This window comes from Salmo salar, chromosome ssa09 (assembly GCF_905237065.1).
Source record: "Salmo salar chromosome ssa09, Ssal_v3.1, whole genome shotgun sequence".
NCBI classification, from domain to species: domain Eukaryota; kingdom Metazoa; phylum Chordata; class Actinopteri; order Salmoniformes; family Salmonidae; genus Salmo; species Salmo salar.
This window is the reverse complement of record NC_059450.1, coordinates 60,369,556-60,393,760: the sequence shown is the minus strand read 5'-3', so window position 1 is coordinate 60,393,760 and position 24,205 is coordinate 60,369,556. Positions and strand designations below refer to the sequence as shown.

The following is a 24,205-nucleotide window of genomic DNA, read 5'->3' as shown; positions in this document are numbered from 1 at the left end:
TTTTGGCACAGCAAGGGGAATCCTACGACTATTCCACACTACGATAGAACCCTTACGCTAAATCTAGAAACAACTGTTAATATGCTTATTCCATTGGTTGATTACAGTACTACTGCTAAAATATCTTGTAAGTGCTTGCTATTTTTTTGGCAACACATTTGGAAAAGCAATGGGAACCAATTAGCTTCGGCTTTGTTCACAAAGGGAAAATCCTACCCTGAGTTCCCATTGTAGGCTCATCAGAGTTTTTAATAAAGCATTCACGATTTTAAATAAACGATCCACAGCCACCCCCCCTTCTCCCAGTGCCACGCCCTTAGTGCATCTCAACCCCGCCCGTCTGTATTAGCTAGCCACTGTGAATTATGTGCCCAACTCTAGACCTTTGTGTTTTACTGCTTTCATTAGGTTAATTTATTTTAGCCCAGAGTGATATTCTGTCTGTGCCACACAAAAGTCTGTGATATCATAGGCCTGTTAGCAGCAATACAGTGATAGCGATCCAAAAAAAAGAGACTAGTTCACATTTACTCCCATTTGAAACTCAGATGTGGTCTGTGGATGATATAGTGGATGTAAATACAGAAAGAGGGAATGATACAGAAAGAGAAAATACACCCTCCAACCTCCCTGCCGCCCCTCCCTGCCGCCCCTCCCTGCAGCCCCTCCCTGCAGCCCCTCCCTGCCGCCCCTCCCTGCCAGCCCCTCCCTGCCAGCCCCTCCCTGCCAGCCCCTCCCTGCCGCCCCCTCCCTGCCAGCCCCTCCCTGCCAGCCCCTCCCTGCCAGCCCCTCCCTGCCGCCCCTCCCTGCCAGCCCCTCCCTGCCAGCCCCTCCCTGCCAGCCCCTCCCTGCTCTCTGTGCCGCCAGGCTTTTTTAGGGCAACGCCGTAAATCCTCGCCTATCTCGGCACATTAAAGTTTCAGTGCTTCCGCAGGCTTCCCACATGACACTGTTTACCATGCCAACCACACAGGTCAGCCCGCACCCCAGACTTGCTTTAGGTGCCTTGGAAGGGGATGGAGTCCTTTGCTGGTTCCAGTTTTAGTCCAAAACCCCCCAAAACTCCACAGGAAGCTATTTCAAGGAGCCCCAAGAAAATGCATGGCGCAGGAATCAGGCTAGGCAATGACCTATACAGCTGAGCTGACAGCCCCAAATGTGAATTAAGGTTGACACACTGTGGAAGTGAATTTTGTTTTGGAAGTGGCTGACTATCAACCTATGTATCTATTAAACATTGATCACAAAATGTTTACACGCAAAAGGTCGCGCGGTGTCTGCTTTTACGCTCATGCACAGTTTTTTTATTTTTTTCTCGATGAAAATGAAATTGATAGTTTGCCTTAGTGCCTTAATCATCCCGTTGTTGGGTACTCATCACTGTTGTGGGGTTGAATTTAATTCACTTTCTCTCGCGCTAGCTGTGCCCTTCTTTTGTCCAAAGCCACAGAGAAGGTGAAGGAAGAGTGAAGGACTGCCAAGTCCTCCTATGCTCTCTGTCTCTGTGACTCTCGCTCTCTCTCTGTCTTTCTCTCTCTCTGTGTGTGTGTGTGTGTGTGTCAAGACCTTCCTAACCTCGTCTCCCCCCCCTCCAACCTTTCCACAGAGCAATTACTGGAGTTCATGCATCAGCTGCCAGCATTTGCCAACATGACCATGTCGGTGAGGAGGGAGCTGTGTGCCGTCATGGTCTTTGCCGTGGTCGAGCGGGCCGGCACCATCGTCCTCAATGACGGGGAAGAGGTGTGTGTGTGTGTGTGTGTGTGTGTGTGTGTGTGTGGAAGGGGATGTGTGTCTTAAGTGACTCTCTTATGTCTGTATTGTGTGTGCCTTGAATGTGTCTGGGTTTGCACATCTGTGGCCTGGGCATGCACTTTGCCCTTGCCATTACCAATGAAGGTTTCTGATGTTTTTTCCCCTATTAAACATGAATGACTGCCATCTCCAAGCGTCTTGGGATCATAAGATTCCCTAAGGGGACCAGAAGAGAGATCACTTATCTACTTTCTCTTGAATGAAACCATTTTGGTCTGGTTTTGCATCCAAACAATAGTGAAGAGCCATACCCTTAAGGGCAGTTTACTTCAATGGTAGTCCAGTCAATGTAAAATAACATCCCATTGAGCTGATGTGTGTTAGTAATATGTCCACGATACTGCCTTAGTGCAGTGTCGGATTTATATATATTGTTGATGATGCTATAGGGAAGAAATTGAGGGAGAAATTGATCTCTTGCTCTAAAATGTGATATATTTTACTACCGTAATAAAAGGGTAAAAGCTTCCAGTTATTGTAGCGTTAAAACTGGGCTGTTTTATACTATTGAAACATTTGTGACCAATCATTAAAGATATCACCTGTCAAAGAATGTGATGCTCATGATTTTTGTTCAATTTGATTCCCTGCCAATAAATAGCGTTAATCATTGATCCAATCCTCAATCAGACATGGCTAACCTGATAACTAATTGCTCATTTTGATTTTACAATGCTTTTAAAGGATCATTGTGGTGGTAATTTCCTTCAACGTTGATCCTAGCCTGATATTAAACCATTGCTATCCACTGAATGACCACTGAATGATCACGGAGTACTTCTGACTGTTAATGGTTTGTGTTTGTGGTCTTACCACCCCCCCCCAAGCTGGACTCGTGGTCAGTGATCCTGAATGGCTCGGTGGAGGTGACGTACCCTGAGGGCAGGCCTGAGATTCTTTGTATGGGGAACAGCTTTGGGGTCTCCCCCACCATGGAGAAGGAATACATGAAGGGAGTAATGAAGACCAAGGTGGACGACTGTCAGGTAAGGTCCAGCACATTTACTGGACCCTGTTATTTACTTGTGCAGTTAGTCAGTTGTATTTTAAAGCAGGCTTGAATTAAGTATCTAGTTATAATTGTAACCATTTGCCAATAATTCAAATTAAGACACTGGGGTTAATTTACTAAGAGATTGTATTTATGTCAATGGTATCATAAAATAGATTGGATCTCAGCCATGTTGGTCTAAAAAAGATTGTGTCCCCAAGCTAACTACTACTCTCTCTCTGCTCCAGTTTGTGTGCATAGCGCAGCAGGACTACTGCTGCATCCTCAACCAGGTGGAGAAGAACATGCAGAAGGTGGAGGAGGAGGGCGAGATCGTCATGGTCAAGGAGCACCGCGAGCTGGACCGCACCGGCACCCGGAAGGGACACATCGTCATCAAAGTGAGTTCATTCATTCTTGAATAAGCCTCGTTAAAGGTGCCATGACACATTCATATTAGGTGCTATAAATGCTATGTATCCAACTTTTAGTGTTACCTAAAGGATTCTATTCTAATCACTATTATCTTTGTGAATAGAACAGAAAAAAGTATTGTCCACATAAATGTGGAAAGTTGCCTTTGGTGTCTTCACAGTGACATAATACTTGAGACTCAAAACAAACATTAAAACGCTTCTCCTCGTACACCATCTCCCTTAGGGTACGACGGAGCGTCTGACCATGCACTTGGTAGAGGAGCACTCGGTGGTGGACCCCACCTACATCGAGGACTTCCTGCTGACCTACAGAACCTTCCTCTCCAGCCCCATGGTCGTGGGCAAGAAGCTCCTCGAGTGGTTCCATGATCCAAGCCTCAGGGACAAGGTCAGCTTCCAGTTCAAAAGCTTTACTATCCATTTCAGTAAAGTATTTCAGTCATTGTATTGTAATGGAAGCTAGACAGTACTTAACATCCGTAATAGCTAACGCATAGATAATACCACATAGATTATAGATGCATGCATGCAACACTCTTACTTATGACCGACCGCTTGTTTTTCACCACCTGTTTTTTACAATGGATAAAAGTAGAGACTCAGAGCTATAAAATTGTATATAATGTACTGCAGTTGAGGAACAATGGTAAAGTAATTCTGCTTTGAAGTTTGATTTAACTTGAAGCCCACTTTTGAGAAAATGGCCCTTGAATGTTTTGGTAACCCTACTGGAGAGCTCTTCTTTGTCTACACCCATTCAGCATCATTCACACTCTATTAAGCCTTAGTCCCACCAATCTCTTTAAGGATTCACATGAGGCCATGTGGTAAACACAAGTTTATTTGTCACATGCACAGAATACAGAAGGCGTAAACGGCACAGTGATAGTACTTGCATACTTGCAATATCAATAACAGAAAGTGTCCAGAGAAAATACTTTTAGAAATATTTTATCGTTATTAGATGACGCATACCAGATCCACTTGTCTAAATTGATGGACCATGTGAAGGAAACGCTATAACCACCACCCAGCCACATCTAGTTAAGTGGATGGGTCACTATTGTCTAGACATGTACAAATGTTCATGAAATGCAATCGATGGCTGTAATCACCCCCAGACACACCTGCTAATTTGATATGTCATGTAATAACTCGGCCGAAGTGGCGTCTTTTGTTTAGACATGTAGCTAGCTAGGTAGCAAGCTAGCTAAACAATGAACCGGCATAACCCCAGCTCATACTACTACCAATACAAACATTGTCATAGCTCCAGTATGAATCTGCAGGTAGCTAAAGCTAACAAACTAGGTTCAATGTTGACTAGCTAACATTAGGCTATAACTAGCAAATCAAATGGATTTCTGATTCTAATAATATTACTACACAGATCATACACGTAACTTTAGCTAGCTAACTTGCAGTATGCTTTAACTTGCAATAAACATGACTTTCTGACAAAATTAGAAGCTTAGATCTGGGAAATGTAGCTAGACTCTTACCTGTATACATGGATGAATGCTTCATGGTGGACTGGAAGCATTTTAACTCCGTTTTGTTTGTAGCTACGTCTTGTTCGGTCAGCTTTGTGTCAAGTCACTCCGGTTCACACTGACCGTGGCGTGTGCAGAAAGTAGCCCATCACTTTTTTCCTCATGATCTGTCAGTAGCGCCTGCTAAATTCAGGGCATCAATGTTGTTGAGAAAAGTAGCACAACTTTTGTAGTTCTTGATGGCTAACGTTTTATCTTTAAAAAAAAAAAAACGGCAAGGTAGAAAGTACTGTCAACACATACTGAAGTGCTCACGTTATAGACAGAAGCGTGCGACATGGCAGAGCAATCCAAACTCATCTCCCGGCATGTCTAGCCCATACATTATCTCAGCCAATCATGGCCAGTGGGAAGGTTCCTGACTTTTTCCATCGCTAAACCAACTAGGCTCGTAATTTAACAATTTCATCTGCATTTGTGGATGGAATACAAGTTTGTTATTAAGGCAACACATTTTTTTATATTGTTCCTGTGAAGTAGTGATGTGCGAAATACGCCTAGTTTCCTGAAACGAGTCACATGTGCTTACATGCACACAGATTGATATATATTAATACATACTTACATGCACACACACAGACCTAAGTGTGAGGAAATGCATCTAACTAGCTAACGTTCAATCTAAGCCCATGCTCACCCACTTTTCTTTTTTGAATTTTTTTTTTACTGTGAGTGAAAATGAACTTTCTTCTTACATCCCCAGGTTACACGGGTAGTCTTGCTGTGGGTGAACAATCACTTCAATGACTTTGAAGGCGACCCCGCAATGACTCACTTTCTAGAAGAGTTCGAAAACAATCTGGAGAGAGAGGTCCGTGTCTCAGTTAAGCATAGCATGTTTCATATCCAGTTCAACCATTACTCCTCCTTTGCCTTCATTATATATTCAGTCAAGCATTCAAATTGTCAAAATATTTACCTTGCACTAGCCTCTTATTTCACAAATAAATGCTAAAATGCTATTTTTCTTTCTTTCACATAGTAACAAAGTTGAGCTACAAACCCTGAATTGCGCAATATACTAAACATTCTCAATTTCCTTTACAGAAAATGTGCGGCCACCTTAGACTGTTAAACATTGCCTGCGCTGCTAAAGCCAAACTGCGTCTAGTGACACTGACCAAGCCGTCCAGGGAGGCCCCGCTAGCCTTCACCCTGCTGGGGGGCTCAGAGAAGGGCTTCCGCATCTTCATCGACAGCGTGGAGCCCGGGAGCAAGGCCGCAGAGGCCGGCCTCAAACGAGGAGACCAGGTGAAGTAACAAGAAGATTTTTTACATAGCGTTTTTTCATATGTTCAAAATGCTTTACATAGAAGAAAATAGTAAGGAAAACTGGCACCCACCAGATTGATGGTATGGCTCTGCTTTGCACCAGAAAGATCACTACATATCAGACAGCAATGACAGTGTAGAAGTGAGGAGTGCTCATTCACTAGACTAGTTTACTCAGCACTGATTTCTTCCCACTTTGCCCCAAGCGTTCCAAAGATCCTAGGTTAAATCCAGGATGCCAGCTTGGAAACCCCGCTTGGCTGTGCTTTTGTGTGGCTTAAATGTATACTCTTAAACACTTCTCTGCAGCTGCTTCCCAAAGGAAATATGAACCATAGCATCCTGCAAAGCATTTTTACTCTTACAATTCTCCTGTCAAACCTTCTCACGTATTGCCATATACACAGTGAGTGACTCTAACACAGCATTTCCCAAACTCTGTCCTGGGGATCCCAAGGGGTGCACATTTTGTTTTTTTGCCTTAGCTGCTGATTCAAATAATCAAAGCTAGCTGATGAATTCATTATATGAATCAGCTGTGTAGTGCTAGGGCAAAAATCAAAATGTGCACCCCTTGGGGTCACCAGTACTGAGTATGGAAAACGCTGCTCTAACGAGCTCAAATATCCTTATCAATCTCACTACCCTTTTCATCGGCCCATTAACGAGACCTCTTAGCCAAACTTACGACCAGTGTTTCTTTTAATAAGGGCTGACCCAGAAACAGCCCTTAGACCTGATTTGCGCCATCAACACTGTGGTAATGACTGCAGAGGAAGGCCCTTCGCTCACAGAGAGATCAAAGATCACTTCCTTGTTCACCCAGAGATCACTTCCTGGTACACCCAGAGGAATGAAAGATGACTCGGTGGCACGCTCATGTGTAAATGCAAAGTCCTCATGACAAGGCAGCGCTGGTCATAAAGCATCTATGAGGAAATAGACAAGTAGCGTAGCTGTTAGAGAGAAGGACATGGGAAGGGAGGATTCTTCCAACACCTGGGAGGATATCTATGAGTTTCAGTGTCATGTAATAGAATAGTTCACGTGGCTCAGTATGCGGTGCTTACGTCAGAGTTGTGGATTTGACTCCTGCGGGAGTTAAAAGGATTGAGGATGCGGATGATTACTGTATGTGATGTTGTGAGTTATTTGTTTGTCTTTGAACAGATTCTGGAGGTGAATGGGCAGAACTTTGAAAATGTCCAGCTCACCAAAGCCAATGAGATCCTGAGGAACAACACCCACTTGTCCATTTCTGTGAAAACCAATCTTTTAGGTGAGATTTGAGGGCAAGCTAACTACGAATGTAATACTATACTGAATAAAAAGTGTTGGTCCCATATCACAGAATTGGTTCATAATATGATATGCACAAAAAGCTTATTTTTCTCAAATTGTGTGCACAAATCAGTTTACATCCCTGTTAGTGAGCATTTCTAATTTTGCCAAGATAATCCATCCACCTGACAGGTGTGGTATATCAAGAAGCTGATTAAACAGCATGGTCATTGTGCAGGGGACAGTAAAAGGCCACTCTAAAATGTGTTTTGTCACACAACACAATGCCACAGATGTTTTAAGTTTTGAGGGAGCGTGCAATTGGCATGCTGACTGCAGGAATGTCCACCAGAGCTGTTGCCAGAGAATGTAATGTTAATTTCCCTACCGTAAGCCGCCTCCGTCGTTTTAGAGAATTTGGCAGTACATCCAACGGGCCTCACAATCGCAGAGTACGTGTATGGCATCGTGTGGGCGAGTGGTTTGCTGATGTCAATGTTGTGAACAGAGTTCCCCATGGTGGCGATGTGGTTATGGTATGGGTAGTCATAAGCTACGGACAACGAACACAATTGCATTTTATCGATGGCAATTTGAATACACAGAGATACCGTGACGAGATCCTGAGGCCCATTGTCGTGCCATTCATCCACCGCCATCACCTCAGGTTTCATAATGTTAATGCACGGCCCCATGTCGAAAGGATATGTACACAATTCCTGGAAGCTGAAAATGTCCCAGTTCTTCCATGGCCTGCATACTCGTCAAACATGTCACCCATTGAGCATGTTTGAGATGCTCAGGATCGACAGTGTGTTCTAGTTCTTGCCAATATCCAGAAACTTTGCACATCCATTGAAGAGGAGTGGGACAACATTCCACGGGCCACAATCAACAGCCCGATCAACTCAATGCGAAGAAGATGTGTCACATTGCATGAGGTGGTCACACCAGATGCTGACTGATTTTATGATCCATGCCCTACTTTTTTTAAGGTATCTGTGACCAACAGATGCATATCTGTATTCCCAGTCATGTGAAATCCATAGATTAGGCCTAATGAATTTCCTTAAATTTACTGATTTCCTTATACGAACTGTAACTCATCTTTGAAAATGTTGCGTTTTTATATTTTTGATCAGTATAATAACTAATACTAATAATATAAGTGACAGTATCACTATCACGGAAGCCTTGTTTCACACAGTAATGAAGAGGACCAGGTAAGAAATACTAATCCGTTTCCCCCCTTTCATCCACCCAGTGTTCAAGGAGCTACTAGCCCGGCCGGGGCACGACCACGAGGCAGAGGGTGAGGATCCGCCAGAGGTGGAACGCAAGAATGGAGCCCCGGCACACCTGCCCAAGATTGGGGACATCAAGAAGGGCTCGCGCTACTCCATCCCTGACCTGGCAGTGGATGTTGAGCAGGTGATTTATTATGGTGGACTACAGTACCCATAATGCTTTGTGTATGGTATCAGGCACGTATTCATTAGGCACCAAACAGAAGAAAAAAGACTGAAACAGGAAGGGACTACCTGACATTGTCCAATCGCAAATGTTTGTTTTCGTTTTCTGTTTCAAAATGTTTGCTACAATGTGCCTTAATGAATATGTCCCCGGTTTTATCTTAGTAAAGGTATTCCTAAAGCCTATCCTAATGGTATCCTGCCTCCTCCTTAATGCAGGTGATGGGCCTGGAGAAGGCCAGTAAGAAGGCCAAAGCCAACACGGTGGGAGGAAGGAACAAGCTCAAGAAGATCTTCGACAAGACGCTTACCAGCATCCTTCCCCCAAAACCATACAAGTAAGATCCCAGGGGAAAATGTAACGTCACATTTGGAGAGGAGAGTGGAAGAAGGATAATAATAATAGTGGAGTTGAAGAAAATAGAAGAGGAGAGTGTGGAATAAAATGGGTTTGGCTTAATTTGTTGTATTTCTGAAGATGTATTGATCTCTTTCCATGACAAAGACTGACCAGGTGAATTCAGGTGAATGCTGTCATCCCTTATTGATGTCACTTGTTAAATCCACTTCAATCCGTGTAGAATGGAGACGGGTAAAATAAGGGTTTTTAAGCCTTGAGACCTGGATTGTGTATGTGTGCCATTCAGAGGGTGATTTAAGTGCCTTTGAACAGAGTATGGTAGTAGGTGCCAGGTGCACCGGTTTGTCTCAAGAACTGCAACGCTGCTGTGTTTTTCACGCTAAACCGTTTCCGTGTGTATCAAGAATGGTCCACCACCCAAAGGACATTTCCGCCAATTTGTGGGAAGCATTGGAGTCAACATGGGCCAGCTTCCCTGTGGAACGCTTTCGACTCCTTGTACAGTCCAAGCCCCGACGAATTGAGGCTGTTCTGAGGGCAGGGAGGGTGGGGGGGGTGCTCAACTCAATATTAGGATATTCTTCATTTTTTGTACCCTGTGTGCTGTACAAACATCGCCCTCTATCCTCTGAAAGTGGAACTGCTTCTAACCCCTCCTCTGTGTTTCCGTAGCGATGTGGGCGTGGGCCAGTCGCAGGACGACAGCATCGTGGGCCTGAAGCAGTCCAAACAGATTCCGGCCTCGCTGCCTGTCAGCAGCAACCTATCGTCCAGCAACCCTGACCTGCTGCAGTCCCACCACCGCATCCTGGACTTCAACAACCAACCGGGTGAGGACAGACAGACACCCCTCCTTTGAACCTCTAGTATACAACTGTATATGATAAGCACAACTTGGCTGTCTTCAGCTCCCTTGAAGCCGTCTATTTCGCATGCATTTATATACATTGCTAACCGTGCACATACTTTGCCAGATGTCTGGCATCCACGTTTGACACACCCATTTACGTTCTCCTACACACACTCTTTGTGTTCTTTCAGCCCCGGTCGTGACAAGTGAGTATCGCTGCTGCTGCTCTGTCCACGGCAACGCTTGTCCTCTTTGCCAGCTAACTACTTTTTCATTTACAAGCGTCCTATGGTGTTTCTAAAACTGGTCTCTAAAGGGCTAACTTTTAACTGTGGTTATGGTCTGGGCTTGTCGGTCTTGATAATAGCAGGCATCGAGTCAGTGTGTTTTAATGGGTTTCGCATGCCTAAATCTAACTGGAGTACAGTTTGAAAGGAATCAATCCTGTACATTTTTTACGGAGTATAAGCAGCATTACATTGACCCATTCATTCTCAGTGCATATTGGTGTGTTTTCACTTATAATCGGGGTGGTATGGTGACATCAAAATGATTTAGGTGGGCATACCATGATTTTCTTTAACCTTGGGGGGGAAAAAACAATGGTACATGAATTATGTGACTGCATGATAAAATTGCTGAATTCTGACATGTATAATTGTTCAGGTAATTTCAATGCAATTAAGTGATCAACATATCCCAAATGAGGATTCCGCCCCAATGTTTGTCCAACATTGTGTTGACGTTGTACCTCTACCCCCCCCCCCCCTCCCCAGACATGTCCGACCAGGTGCTGCGTGTGTTCAAGGCAGACCAACAGAGTCGATACATCATGATTGGTAAGGACACCACAGCCAAGGAGGTGGTGGCCCAGGCCATCCGGGAGTTCGCCCTGACCGCGGTGCCCGAAGCCTATTCGCTGTGCGAGGTGTCCGTCACGCCGGAGGGTGTCATCAAGCAACGGCGGCTACCAGAGCAGCTGTCCAAGCTGGCAGACAGGATACAGCTCAGTGGCAGGTAAGGACTGGTTTTAATGATTCATTTCTTTCAATTATTTATACAGTTTTGTCCTGTCTCTTGTACAAAAGCTAGCAAATACTCTCAAATCGCCCATCTCCCATAATCCCTTATTATCTTTTTCTATTTAAACTCGAGTCACATCATAGTCACAACACCAGGTGCTTGTTAATAATTACTCAGCGTGATACTATGAATAACTCTAACAACAAAAGTGCTTTGTGTTGATGAGATTTTTACTGGACGAACAAAATAGACAGAGATTATCTGTCTACAATAGAATACCTGCTTGTAAATACTAAAGGAGCTCCCTGCTCTTCCCCTCTCTAGATACTACCTGAAGAGCAACATGGAGACAGAGACTCTCTGTTCAGACGAGGACGCCCAGGACCTTCTTCGTGAAGGCCAGATCTCCCTCCTCCAGCTCTCCACTGTGGAAGTAGCCACGCAGCTCTCCATGCGTGCCTTCGAGCTCTTCTGCGCCATCGAGCCCACCGAGTACATCGATGACCTGTTCAAGCTCAAGTCCAAGACAGGCTCGTTTTGCCTCAAGCGCTTCGAGGAGGTCATCAACCAAGAGACCTTCTGGGTGGCGTCGGAGGTGATCCGGGAGCCCAACCAGCTCAAGCGCATGAAGATTGTCAAGCACTTCATCAAGATTGCTCTCCATTGTAGAGAGTGCAAGAACTTCAACTCCATGTTCGCTATCATCAGGTGAGGTGGGAGAGGAGTAGGACGAGAGGAGACCAGGTGGCCATGTTGTATTGTTGTGATGTAGATGGGTTAAACCGATTTTGAAGAGTTTTACACCAAGTCCAGCAGTTATGCTGAATCAGCTGTGTTTGTGTGGTGTTGGAACAAAAGCCTGCAAACCTTTTCATCCTCTAGAACCAGAGTTAGCCCCCGAACCCTAATCCCCAGAGGTTAGCACACCCCCTCTACATTATCAGCCTTCTAACTTCACTGTCTGTCTGTGGTCCTCCCCCAACAGTGGTCTGAACCTGGCCCCGGTATCTAGACTCCGGGGCACGTGGGAAAAGCTCCCCAGTAAGTACGAGAAGCTGTTTGGGGACCTGCAGGACCTGTTTGACCCGTCCAGGAACATGGCCAAGTACCGCAACGTGCTCAACAACCAGAACCTCCAGCCACCCATCATCCCCCTATTCCCCGTCATCAAGAAGGACCTCACCTTCCTGCATGAAGGTAGCCAATGACACATTTTGTCATTTTGTGTCACAAATGTGTTCAGAAACATTCATTTTGCAACCCAGAACTAAATCTTAAGATAAACGCCCACCCTTCTCAAAGCTTCTGCCAAAGCCCGTCCCCAGCCCTTCCCCTTCCTTTTCCACTGTCAGATTCAGCACGTGTCGCCAACAGACCTTCACAAGAGACGATAAATACATTGGCTATTTGTCTACCATTTTTGTATAGGATGTTGCACTCCACTGTATGCCAATACTGTAATACAAGGCATCTTAATCAATCTGCTATAACAAATAGTCTCTCTCGTCTTTCCCCAGGGAACGACTCAAAAGTGGACGGCCTGGTGAACTTTGAGAAGCTGCGTATGATCGCCAAAGAGATCCGCCACGTGGGTCGCATGGCCTCCGTCAACATGGACCCTGCACTAATGTTCAGAACCAGGTAACATCTGGAAAAACACTGAAAACCAATATAATCCCAGAAGACTAACAACGCTTCACCATCCCCTATACGTCCAATCAAATCACTGTCAATGATTGTTCACATGTAGATTGTCAATATTCCGCGCTTCCACGCTTTTCCCTTGAGCAGCCGTTTCCCTGGGCAACCCAACTGTTTCCTGTATTCTGTACTCTCCACTTATCGTTGCCGTAAAACCACAGTGCTCATGTGTAAGTGTGTGTCTGACTGTGACTATGTATGTCCACCATGCTGTGATGTTACTTCTGGGTGTCGGTGGTTGTTGTCAATGTTTGTCTCTTTCTCGCTATTGTGGGCCTCTGGTAAACTTGCTCATCTTGGTGGCTCTTTGTGGTCTATCCTGTCTAAGCTTGTCTCCCTCTCTTTCTCTCTCTCGTTCTCTCTCTCCCTGTGCACTCTTTGCCCTCCACGCTTCACTGTTCATGGCTATCCCTTCTAGGAAGAAGAAATGGAGGAGTTTAGGGTAAGTTTTGGTGACCGACCTTTCCATGCTTTTTTTTCTTTTGCCCCATTTGTTCGCTCCCTCCCTTCCTCATTTCTGAGGCCTTGTTTGTTTGTTTTTAGTGCTGATTTTACTACCCTGTTTGGTTTGATACCCTTCTAACACTGCTTGGCTCTGGCAAAAATGTCTTTAGAAATGGAAATTAAAATCACTTTTGCTTTTTTCAGGTCACACCACCATTTTTGAATTCTCAAAATATTTTGCAATTATGCATTAAAACTGAGAGCGATTTTACATCCCATGCAATTCACAATCCATGAACTAGCAAAAGTGATTACTTTGTGTGTTTTCCCAGCTAAGATAGCCTACTTACCAAAAATGGCATGCCTACTTTTGTTTTGCATCAGTTTGTCAGCCTCCAGACTGAAAATATCTTCTTCAACATGAAAGTCTGTAGTGTGCTACAATGACAAACAGGGCATAAAATTAACACCTGCCAAATGCGGGTAGATTTAGGTATTGGGGGGTAAGAATGTCTATTCACCAGCCACAATGGCGGGTGGTCAATTTGCAGGGCTCTACAGTGCAAGCATTACGTTCGCGAATAAAAATAGTCAAAAGTCGAGCAGATGTGCAAGTTAGGGTTAAAAAAAAATGCTGCCGTAGCAGTTTTCAAAGTATTTCTGCTGTTTTGTTTCATAGTTGCTAATCGCACAAGAAATATGAATCCTCACGCAGCAACACTGGCAGGTCTACAAAGTCTACAAAGTGAGACTTTGTCCTTGTTTTTTGGCTATTTACATTGTTTGTTCACAAGCTCGGTTGTTTTTCAAGACCCACGTGACTCGAGTGGTTCCGTTACCATGGTAACCTCCAGGCCTTAAAGGGGCAGCTGAACATTTTGGCCCTGATATTTTGGTTAAAAGACTCGGGTCACAATACATCAAATTTAGCAATATACCACATTACTTCTTACTAATATACGTTTCTTGTTTTAGAAATATTACAAAGCATGTCATCTGTTGTTTTTAATGTAATTATGGCCCCAAAAATATTTTGGCTGGTAAAAAAAAATCTGAGTGTAGATTTTTTTCATCTACCTGCCATTGTGGCTGGCGGACCAAAAAGTTCATTTTAGGCCCTGCAGCCAAACTAGTCATGCTTTACATTACAGCATTACAGTGGCCAAGGAGGTACTATACCACTATACTATGCATGTACTCAGTATGTACCATAGTTTCTGCTGAAAAGGCATTTCAATACAACTACCTTGGTGTTTACCACAGAAATGACTATACATCACTATTTGAACGCCCAACACACACACCTCCCCTTCTTCCTTAGAATGCATGGAATGTTCTGGAGCTGAGAGGAATGCCCCCAAAGCCTCTCGGTCTCTGCATGTCAGACTCTCAAACGACCCTCCTCTCTACTACCTTCCAGGACATCTACATATTAGTACACACACATAGTCTGATGGTGGTCTCGCTCTCCCCTCTCCATTTCTGTGTGTGTGTGTGTGTGTGTGTGTGTGTGTGTGTGTGTGTGTGTGTGTGTGTGTGTGTGTGTGTGTGTGTGTGTGTGTGTGTGTGTGTGTGTGTGTGTGTGTGTGTGTGTGTGTGTGTACGCGTGTGACCAGGTCTCTTAGCCAGGGCAGTGCCAACGCGGCGGTGCTAGACGTCACCCAGACGGGCGGGCACAAGAAGCGGGTGAGGCGCAGCTCCTTCCTGAACGCCAAGAAGCTGTATGAGGATGCCCAGATGGCCCGCAAGGTCAAGCAGTACCTGTCCAACCTCAGCCTGGAGACCAACGAGGAGGCGCTGCAGACCCTCTCGCTGCAGTGTGAGCCCTCCATCAACACACGTAAGTGCTGGATAGAGTACATGCTGTGCACACACATACACACACTTGTGTTCTCTAACTGCAATGTGAGCCCTCCATCAAAACATGTAAATGTTGCACACATGCATGCTGTGTATACACCAGCACACCGGGTGGCCATTTTGGTTCAGCAGCAACACTCAGTTTCTCACTGGTATTATTGATTAACGCACCACATTCTCCTTCAACCCTTTCTCAGTGCCCAAGAATGCTGGTGGCGGTAAGAGGCCAGACACGTCTCCGGTGGTGTCCAGGGCTGCCAGCCAGCAGAGGGGCCAGCTGCAGAAGGGCAACCAGGCCCTTCAGGTGCCCGCTGTGGCCCTCTACCCCTCCCGCAAGAAAGTGCCAGTCAAGGACCTGCCACCATTCGGTAAGAACCTGCACAAGTTAAGGGGAAAACATACATGAGGCAATTATGCACGTTTTAGAACATTGTATGGTGTCAGAAAGAAACAATCTGTGATTCCTCTAAGGAAAATGCATTCATTTCAGTTTCAGGTCAAATGTACCCGATCACAATGTTGCTTGTATTGTTGGTAGCTAGTTTAGTTAGACAATATGGACTGGAGATTCTAAGGATTAAACTGCGTCTGGGAAATTGGCCCTTGCTGAATGCTAATTAGAAAATGCTAATTTTGACTATTTTGAAGGCACGAGTTCCCCTCAGTCGCTGAAGAAGATCCTATCGCTGTCGGAGGAGGCCAGCGAGCGTCACAAGCGTCAGACGGAGGACACGGTGTCTAATGCCTCCCAGCTCTCCTCCCCTCCCACCTCCCCCCAGAGCTCGCCCAGGAAGGGTAAAATTATAATCCCCTCAATTCAACCTCAGCCCAGTCCCCCCTCACCCATACAGAGACTCAGCAAATTACTGCTGACACCTAGTGGTCATAGAGGGGAACTACTTGTTCAGCCTCCTGTGACGACGTGTTGATATAGCAACAGTTACTCAAGGTTTTTGGGGGCTATGGGACATGACCTATGAAAATGGAAAGTTGTGCTTTACTTGTGGAGTTACAATACATTAAAAGGCACACACCACAACTAGGGCTGGGCGATATCTAAATCATATCTAAAAAAAAATCTAACTGATGGCTATTCACGATATATATTTCGATTCTCTTTGTCTTCTCTAAATAAGCGTTGTCATACAATTAAAGGTCAAATGCACTGCATTTCAAACAGTCTGCAATAATCTAATGAATTCAGGCCTTGTAAAGTTATACCTAGGCTAAATATATGCCTTCCACAATCATAAGACCAACTAATAATTGTATTATTTTATCAAAATAGCTTTTTTGCTGTTGCAATAATCACTGATCTGGCGATCAAGTCTATCTACTGTATGAAAATGCCCTTTTTTGTTACAAATTTAACTAGAATCATACATAGCACACATTCACTAATAATGACTAACTTCTTATAGCAGGCATTAGGCTATAGAAAATGAACACAGGTCTCATCAACAATCTCTCAAGCCCACGTGCTAGGCACTAGCCAGCTAATCTTTGTGTTTCAAGTTTAGCCAACTTGGATCTACAGTATTTGCTAGCTAACAAGGTTGAACAGTTGAATTGTTATGAACTCACCCTTCTGTCCATCACAAACTGTTTGAACAGCATGCTAGCCTGTCCACTTTGTTCAGATGTTGAAATGAAGTGGCCTACCTTATTTCTCATAATGAGAACGAGTTGCCAATTCCTTATATTTCCTTATATGATTGTTTTTAAATGCGTATTGCACATTTATAGAACACAGACTAGACAGCTCTTAACAGTCTTTAGCTAAAATGCTGCTAGCGGTAGGTGGGACCCAAATGTCGTGCGTGACAAACTGAACATTCATTTTCCAGAATCAATGTTCATTAATACTCTCGTTTTAGTAGTGTCTGCTCTGCGCGCAATTTGAATAGTTGAGACATAAAAAGGGTATCGTTAAAAAAGTTATCTTCTCGATTGCAGTAAAATAATGTCTCAATGTGTTTGTGTTCATATGACCGATTCTGTTGGACCAAACCTCAAATGCAAATAGCTAGTTGAAAACGCTTGTCAGATAAGATGTGATCTCTGAACTTTGTTGGTGGGAGAGAAAGTGGGAGGGGCTTGGTGTGGGTGTGTGTGTGTTTGTGTAAACCATAAAGGATGAGGCGAAACAACCTCTCACTAAAATCTGACCAAAATAAGGCCAATACGTTTCTATGGGTTTATTTTGTACCTAAGCTTGGACCTGCCTTCTCGCCTTTGGGACAACGACTCCCATTTTTAGGGCGGAGTTATGAGCATCACGCCATTCTATGCAGATCTCTGGTGTAAATGGGAAGGTGCACAGAGGAGCGAAAGACACGAGACCAAAATACAGCATGAGAACAAGCGGACATAAACGCTCATGAATACGAAAAAGAACAAAACCTAGATTCTTGCGATACATGGTTTTGGAATATCGCGCGCAAAAAAACCCCACATTCGAATGAATCAAATGAATTGGTTATCGCCAAGCCCTAACCACAACACTAAACTGTCCCTTAGCCAAGCCATTCTCAGAGAGCGCCTAGTCCACACTGGTCCGTATTGGAATCGGCTGTCAACCCCAGATGCCCCTCCCATCCCATCCCAACTACCACACCCCTTACATACTGTGTTGCTGTCCTGTCTGTGTGTGATGGTCTCTTTGCCTTGCTGCACGTAGGGCTCGGGACACTGAAGGGCCAAAGTGTCCGGAAGGTTACCTTTACCAGTAAACAGACAGCCACAGGTAAACTAAGCCCGGCCCTAAACCCAGACAGACGCTGCTGGCCTAGAACACATACTGGGGCTCCCCATGTGATCCCCCCCTTATATATGCAGGGTATTTGTTGTTCAATTCCAACCAAGTCTTAAATTATGACTAATATTGCAACATTTTTGATGAAGTAACAAATCAGAGTCGTGTTCATTAGGCACTAAATGGAAGAAAAGTGAAACGGGGAGGGACTACCTAAACATATCCAATAAAACTGTTTTCCGTTGCCAAAAATGAACACGACCCAGTTGATCTTACAAAGAGGACCTGGTTGGAACCTGTATATATAGGGGAGGGGCTTGTGTCGCCCCACTCGTCTTAGTAGCTGAGTTGCTGCTGTGATGTCTAGTAGTATTAAACGTAGTACGGCTGCTTCAGAAGATGGAACGCTCAGTTGCTGCTGCTTCACTGATATCCACTACTCCACTTGATAGTGGAGTGGGCTTAGAAGCCAGTAGAAGCCCTTTGGTCCACCGGGGAAAAACGAATGCATTAGTTATTGGATGGGTTTCAGAGACTGTCTTGACGCTAGGCCACTGGAATTAGAATAGCACTTCATTTTCTGAATGGTAGCTGGAGGTTGGCGTGCCCAGTGATTTTAATGTCACAGAAGACTCAATTTTTGATGACTGGTGCGCAAAGTTGGAGAGGAAGTTGATAGGATTTATGACTCTGAGATGGGGTTCTTGATGTGTGTGTGAATGGGATATCTTTGTAATGTCAGTCATTGTGACTCCAGGCTAAAGGTGTGAGGATCTTCGTTTTTTGGGGGGATTGGATCGCTGCCCCAAGCACGTTCTGAGGTTTGTTATAGAGTTAGGTCTTGCTGTGTATTTCTCCTATTCTTTTCTTAGGCTAGTGATTCTAGGTGGGTAGTAGGATCTTTGAATATTATTTTGATCGTGACTTGAGGGTGTTAAAGTTTTACGTTCGCTGGTGTGCTGAGTGAAGGTGGTGATTTGAGAGGTTAGACGTTTTGTTTTCTAGGTGCAGTTAGAAAGATGATACGTTTCTTGTAGTCAGCCTATGTGTTCTCTTATTATTCCTGCCGTTAATCCATGCTAGGAGGTTCTGAACGTTTCAACCCTCTGAACACAACCCCATGGACTAGTAGATTGGAATCAGTCAGTTAATTGTAACCACCCCCTCCTCTCTCCAGGCTACCCAAGAACGGGAGACACCTACTCGGACTCGGGTCACAGCGAGATTTCATCGCGCTCCAGCCTGGTCAGCAACTCCTCCTTCGACATGGCCCAGGAGGAGAGGAAGGGGCTCAGGCACTCAGGAGGGGTGGGAGACCCCCACGCTGGAGGTGTGCGTCTGGAGAGGAGGGCTACGACCGACTCTGATCAGTACAGCCTCGGGTATGAATCAATGCTGACAATTTACAGTTACAGTGATGAGTTTAATTTCAAAAGTTGAAAACGGAAGATTTCTCATCCCAGCCCTTTATTTGTCTACCTGTCCACTGTGTTGTCGATGAATGGCGAAACCATTGTAAAGGTATAGCTTGTCTCTTATCCCCTTCCCACACAGTTCCTACTCGTCCATGCAGGACTGCCGGGGCCTGTACGCCTGCGCCATGGTGCTCTCCTCGCCCAGCTCGGAGGAGTTGACCCAGGACCAAGGGGACCGTGTCTCCCTGGACGCCGCCGATAGCGGCCGCGGCTCCTGGACCTCCTGCTCCTCGGGCTCCCATGACAACATCCAGACCATGCAGCAGGGACGCAGCTGGGAGACCCTGGCCTTCGGACCAGGGGGTGTCGTCGGCGGGAGCGTTGGTGTCCACCCACCCGGGGGTCCTGAAGCATTACTAGGGGGCCCCGCTGGACTGTGGGCGTCCCAGGCTAGAGGGAGCTGGGCATCAGCCTCTTCATCTTCCTCTGCGGCGTACTGGGGTGAGGACTCCGAGGGCGACACGGGCACGATTAAACGGCGAGGCGGGAAGGATGTGAATACCGACCCGGAGACGAGTAGTATCACATCGATGGGGTCCGACGAGGCCAAGCAGCACGGAAGGCCTTCGCCATCACCCATCACTGCCGGAAACAAGGGCCTTATCAGTGAGTTGACCTCTGAACTTTGTCTGTTCTGAAGGGTTTAGTTTCCCTCATAGGCGAATGTTCCTCAACAAATAAACATTTAATGTTATGGTGTCCATACCTGTTCCTTTAAAAATAAACAGTCTCCTGGTGAAAGGACTGATTTTATAATGTTCTGAAAATACCAAACCTTGCTCACATATACATTCATGCTTTTTACGATTTGCATACATCCTTGGAGCGAAGTGCATGTCAGCTGACGTATGTCCACGTGAAGATCTCCATGCCAACACTTTTTATGGGAGGTGTGTGTGTGGTGTAAAGCATTAATTCCAATTCCACCATCTTTCACCCCCCCACCCCAATCCCCTTCAGCGCGAAAGGAGAGCCGGTACCGCGAGCCCCCTCCAACCCCGCCGGGCTACACTGCCCTGACAATCTCTGACTTCAGCGAAGGGCAGACGCAGTCGCCGCCCACAGCCCCGGCCCACTCCGCCCGCCGCCCGCCCGATTACACCACGGCTCTGCAACGCTCGCGCATGGTCACCCAGTCGCCTGACTCCCATCACCACCACCAGGCCCAACAACATGCCAAGCACCAAGGGCTCCACCGCACCCGCTCGCCAGGCGAGGAGGAAGAGCCTGAGGAGGAAGAGGAGGGTGAGTCCTTGTCTCCCAAACTAGTCGCTCTGAGGAAGACAGTGGCACACACAACACCAGAGACAACCAGGCCATGAGATGAGTGTACGGGTTACAGGGCAGGTTCCCCTCAGGCTGAGGTAAATGACTGATTTATACCAACGATAACCTGCATGCCCACCAGGAACAACACAGACTTGAACCACTACCCCCATATCCACCACAAACCTAGTCCGGTCCCAGATTTGTTTGTGCCGTCTTGCCAACTCCTATGGGGAATGAGCACTCAGGAGATGTCAAGACAGCACAAACAGATCTGTGACCAGGCTAGCACAAACCCACCACGGCATCTCATGTGCATGAAGTCATCATGCTTGGACCAAAGCTCACCAGGCATTAGCAACATTTTGCTCCTCACTCTCTACTGTCTCTCACATCACAAGTAGTGTCGAATGTCATTCATCTGCAGGCACAGTTGTGTTGACGATGCTTGCACACATGCACCTCCATCCCTGGCAGTGTTTTTCACACTTTTTGCACTTAACATTGCTGTTTGTAGCCAATATGCATATTGTTCAGTTTTGATAGTTGTTATGATACGGTAAGTTCACACAGTTAGTGATGTTTTTGTGGGGGTTTCTGCTTCTGTGATGTTTTTACCATCGTGTTAACCAACATTGCAAAAAAAATATATCATTTTTTTTTTCTTTCTCTCTCGCCAGAGGATGAGCAGGTATCAGCAGTCTGAGAACAGTCTTCTGCTGGATGTCCCTTCCATGGGGGCGGAACAAGAGAGACTGACTTGATTGATTGATGGACAGACCAATCCAGTACGTACGTGCCTGCCTGCCTCCTCTTCCGGACTCTCCATCATTGGTGGACTCCTCTGCTCGTATCCCCCCCCTCGCCTTAAAGCATCAGGGGGGGTTGAATGACCCTGCATGCAAAAAAAATAAAATACTGTGAAGAAGTAGAAGAATATGGAGAGATGGAAAAAGACACAAAATGCCTGGCACTTTGGAAAAAAGAAAAACCAACCAAACGGTTTTGCTGAAAAAAAACACAGCTAAGTGCGGCAACCGCGCTCACACACACACACAGCTGTCCTGGAACAGCTTTCCAAGACTATGAACCCCCCTATCCCAGCCCCACCTCGCTTTACACACAGTATCATGACGTGTTGAGCTTTGTCTGCACTTTTTAATTTTGTACTTTATAAAACGAGAACAAAACGGACAATGACGATGGAGGAAAAAAATAACATTTGATCAATTTTTGAACTTTCTGCCAGGTTTCTAGAGGTCTTCTTTCCAGAACTACTGCACTCGGGGGAGGGAGGGGGTGTGTGTGTAAAAGCGGCTATACCCAAGTCTCATATCCCTGTGTGGACTCTGAAAAACAGATCTGTGAAACTTAAGAGTTTTATTCCACAATTACAGTATTATCTTGTCATTCACATATTAGACATATCCTAATGGTGGCTCAACCCCCACTGCAACCTGGACAGTCACAGTGAGATAAATCAGTTGGGGTGACCAATATGTCATTTGGGGTGACCAACATGCACGTTCATAATCTAATGTTCTGACACATTGGGAAAGTCTGGCTTCAGCACTTCTCAGTACAACTTTAGGTTTTAGTGCAACCCTCCATTCCCAACCCTGGCCTGGATATCTGTCTGTTTCCCATATGGCCAGCCACATCTTCAGTTCTAGGTCATATATGATATGTGGCAGGTTGTGTGGATCATAGCAGTGGTCCAACTAGGGAGTCAATCTGGCTATTTGATATCCGTGTTTTAACCTAGGTCATCTGGTGACTTATATTACTTCTGTATTTAGACAGCATTTTAAAGGACAACTACAGGAGATTTATCTTGGCTTAGTCTTGTCCCGAATGGGTTGTGATGTTAAAAGATAAGCACAAAGGGTATTTATACCCGATTTGGCAAATCAACCAACTCGGGGAAGGTGTTTTTAGTTATACACCCCAAAGGCAAGTCAAGGCTTAAATCCTGTACAGGTGAATGGAGTCTCAGGCCTTTCAGTGGTGCTACAAAACCAAACACTTTCCCTGGGTTCTGTCAACCATTTAAAGTAACTGTCCAGTGAAAATCTAACTTTAAATAGTTCATATTCTGTTAAGTCATGTCAAAATAATGTTGACTCATCCTATACTCGTATTTGTCGCCAAACATTAATTGGAGAAAAAACACTTTTTAAAAAAACATCTCAAACAGACCATTTTTAAAAATGCTTGCTATTTCATCAAAGAGGAGGATGTGCTGGCCAGTCAGTGGTCTACTTGCATGAATATGTTTTATGACCGGTATATGCCCACACCATTCCAACACACAAGCTGCTTTTCTTTTTTTGTTGTGGAAGGAAAACGATTTCATTCATGGTGTAATTATTATAGGTCATATTTCATAGAAATCTGGAAACAAAACACTGGACAGTTACTTTTAGACTGAACTAGAATACACCTTCTCTCCTACCTTGCTCTCGGCTACATCCTCCTCTTCATTGAAAAGTCCGCTGTTCCAGGCATCAAGATCAATGGATTTGTATATTACTAGGCAATGCTAGCATAGAGCAACCTGTTTCCCACCATTTCTTAACATCGTTGGAATTGACTGAAGAAAATGATTGAATATGTTTGTTTTTGACTCCGGTGGGGAAGTTATCTAGATGAAAGAATTAACTTTTGAAGGCTGCCAATCAGAATTAGTCACTTTTTGCTGTTGTTGTTTTTCTTTTCACTGAGTTGCGCTGATCACATTGATCAGTAGTTAGAAACGATAGACTGAGAAGAAGAAAAGAAACAAGTGCTGTGTTTTTCACTGTGGGCTGTTAATACACTTATTATTTCTGTCCATTTTTATTATTTTCATGGACAGCCGATAGATTGTCAATAATGCGTTTTAATACAATGGTGACATGCACCATCATTCACTGTCATTCAGCTCTGAAGAGCATGTGCATATTAGCAGGCCAAGGCCTATTTCGAAAAACAAAAAACCGTTGCACAACATTGTACAAGCATAAAGATAATTGTAGTAGGTAGAACTGCTACTCCGTTTTGATGTGATGTCAAGTGAGAAGTGTACATTTAGCTGGTGATTTTTCTCATACTTTCTTCTACTACTTTGACCTGTATGTCTTTTAAAAAGACAATCGGTGGAGTATGTTTCAGTTGTTTTTTTTGTATTTTTAATACAATAATTGTAAATATTGGTTATATTTTTGTTGAAATGTACTATGTTTATGCCTCAACATCCAGTTTGTATGAAGCTGGGAAATCAATAAATACGACAAAAGTTATCAACTCATAGGTTTAAATGCTCTTACTTTTCCCTGCGTTTTCAGGTTTCCTCTTTTGAATATTGTTCCTTTCCAAGACCTAACCTACACACCTTCTAGTGTTTGCACAAAATAAGACATGGAAGCAACTTGAAATGTGTAACTCTCATACTTTTGTAACTGACAGCAGTGTATGTCAGAAATATATATATATAAATCTTTTTTTTTACTTTTGTACATTTATTTTGAATACAATTAATGTGACAGCAATGTAAGGTATAGTTAACCATGTTTTCTACAAATGATTTCTACCAGAGAGTGTGTGTTTTATGTTCACTGATCATAATTCTTACCAAAAATATTTTTTAAACACCTTTCAACTTTTCATA

At 44.7% G+C, this 24,205-nt stretch overlaps 1 protein-coding gene across 15 annotated transcripts in view; it reads left to right on the top strand.

Annotated features, from left to right (window-relative positions):
- LOC106611555 (rap guanine nucleotide exchange factor 2) overlaps positions 1 to 23,845 on the top strand; it is a 155,724-nt gene extending 131,879 nt beyond the window's left edge. For 4 of the 15 annotated variants that reach the window (XM_014211897.2, XM_014211889.2, XM_045723872.1 and 1 more), the window contains 24 exons: positions 1,607 to 1,743; positions 2,643 to 2,801; positions 3,055 to 3,207; positions 3,467 to 3,631; positions 5,500 to 5,619; positions 5,844 to 6,047; positions 7,239 to 7,347; positions 8,614 to 8,780; positions 9,041 to 9,159; positions 9,855 to 10,012; positions 10,224 to 10,238; positions 10,809 to 11,049; positions 11,380 to 11,763; positions 12,041 to 12,252; positions 12,573 to 12,696; positions 13,175 to 13,198; positions 14,817 to 15,040; positions 15,258 to 15,428; positions 15,709 to 15,855; positions 17,741 to 17,806; positions 18,993 to 19,197; positions 19,370 to 19,896; positions 20,251 to 20,654; positions 21,237 to 23,845. In XM_014211897.2, coding sequence (XP_014067372.1) covers positions 1,607 to 1,743; positions 2,643 to 2,801; positions 3,055 to 3,207; positions 3,467 to 3,631; positions 5,500 to 5,619; positions 5,844 to 6,047; positions 7,239 to 7,347; positions 8,614 to 8,780; positions 9,041 to 9,159; positions 9,855 to 10,012; positions 10,224 to 10,238; positions 10,809 to 11,049; positions 11,380 to 11,763; positions 12,041 to 12,252; positions 12,573 to 12,696; positions 13,175 to 13,198; positions 14,817 to 15,040; positions 15,258 to 15,428; positions 15,709 to 15,855; positions 17,741 to 17,806; positions 18,993 to 19,197; positions 19,370 to 19,896; positions 20,251 to 20,612 — 4,193 coding nt within the window. In that variant the 3' untranslated portion in view covers positions 20,613 to 20,654; positions 21,237 to 23,845. The remainder of the gene's footprint in view (positions 1 to 1,606; positions 1,744 to 2,642; positions 2,802 to 3,054; positions 3,208 to 3,466; positions 3,632 to 5,499; positions 5,620 to 5,843; positions 6,048 to 7,238; positions 7,348 to 8,613; positions 8,781 to 9,040; positions 9,160 to 9,854; positions 10,013 to 10,223; positions 10,239 to 10,808; positions 11,050 to 11,379; positions 11,764 to 12,040; positions 12,253 to 12,572; positions 12,697 to 13,174; positions 13,199 to 14,816; positions 15,041 to 15,257; positions 15,429 to 15,708; positions 15,856 to 17,740; positions 17,807 to 18,992; positions 19,198 to 19,369; positions 19,897 to 20,250; positions 20,655 to 21,236) is intronic. The other 11 variants (XM_045723865.1, XM_045723864.1, XM_045723869.1 and 8 more) reach the window with 11 other exon arrangements.
- Positions 23,846 to 24,205: the final 360 nt, after the last annotated feature.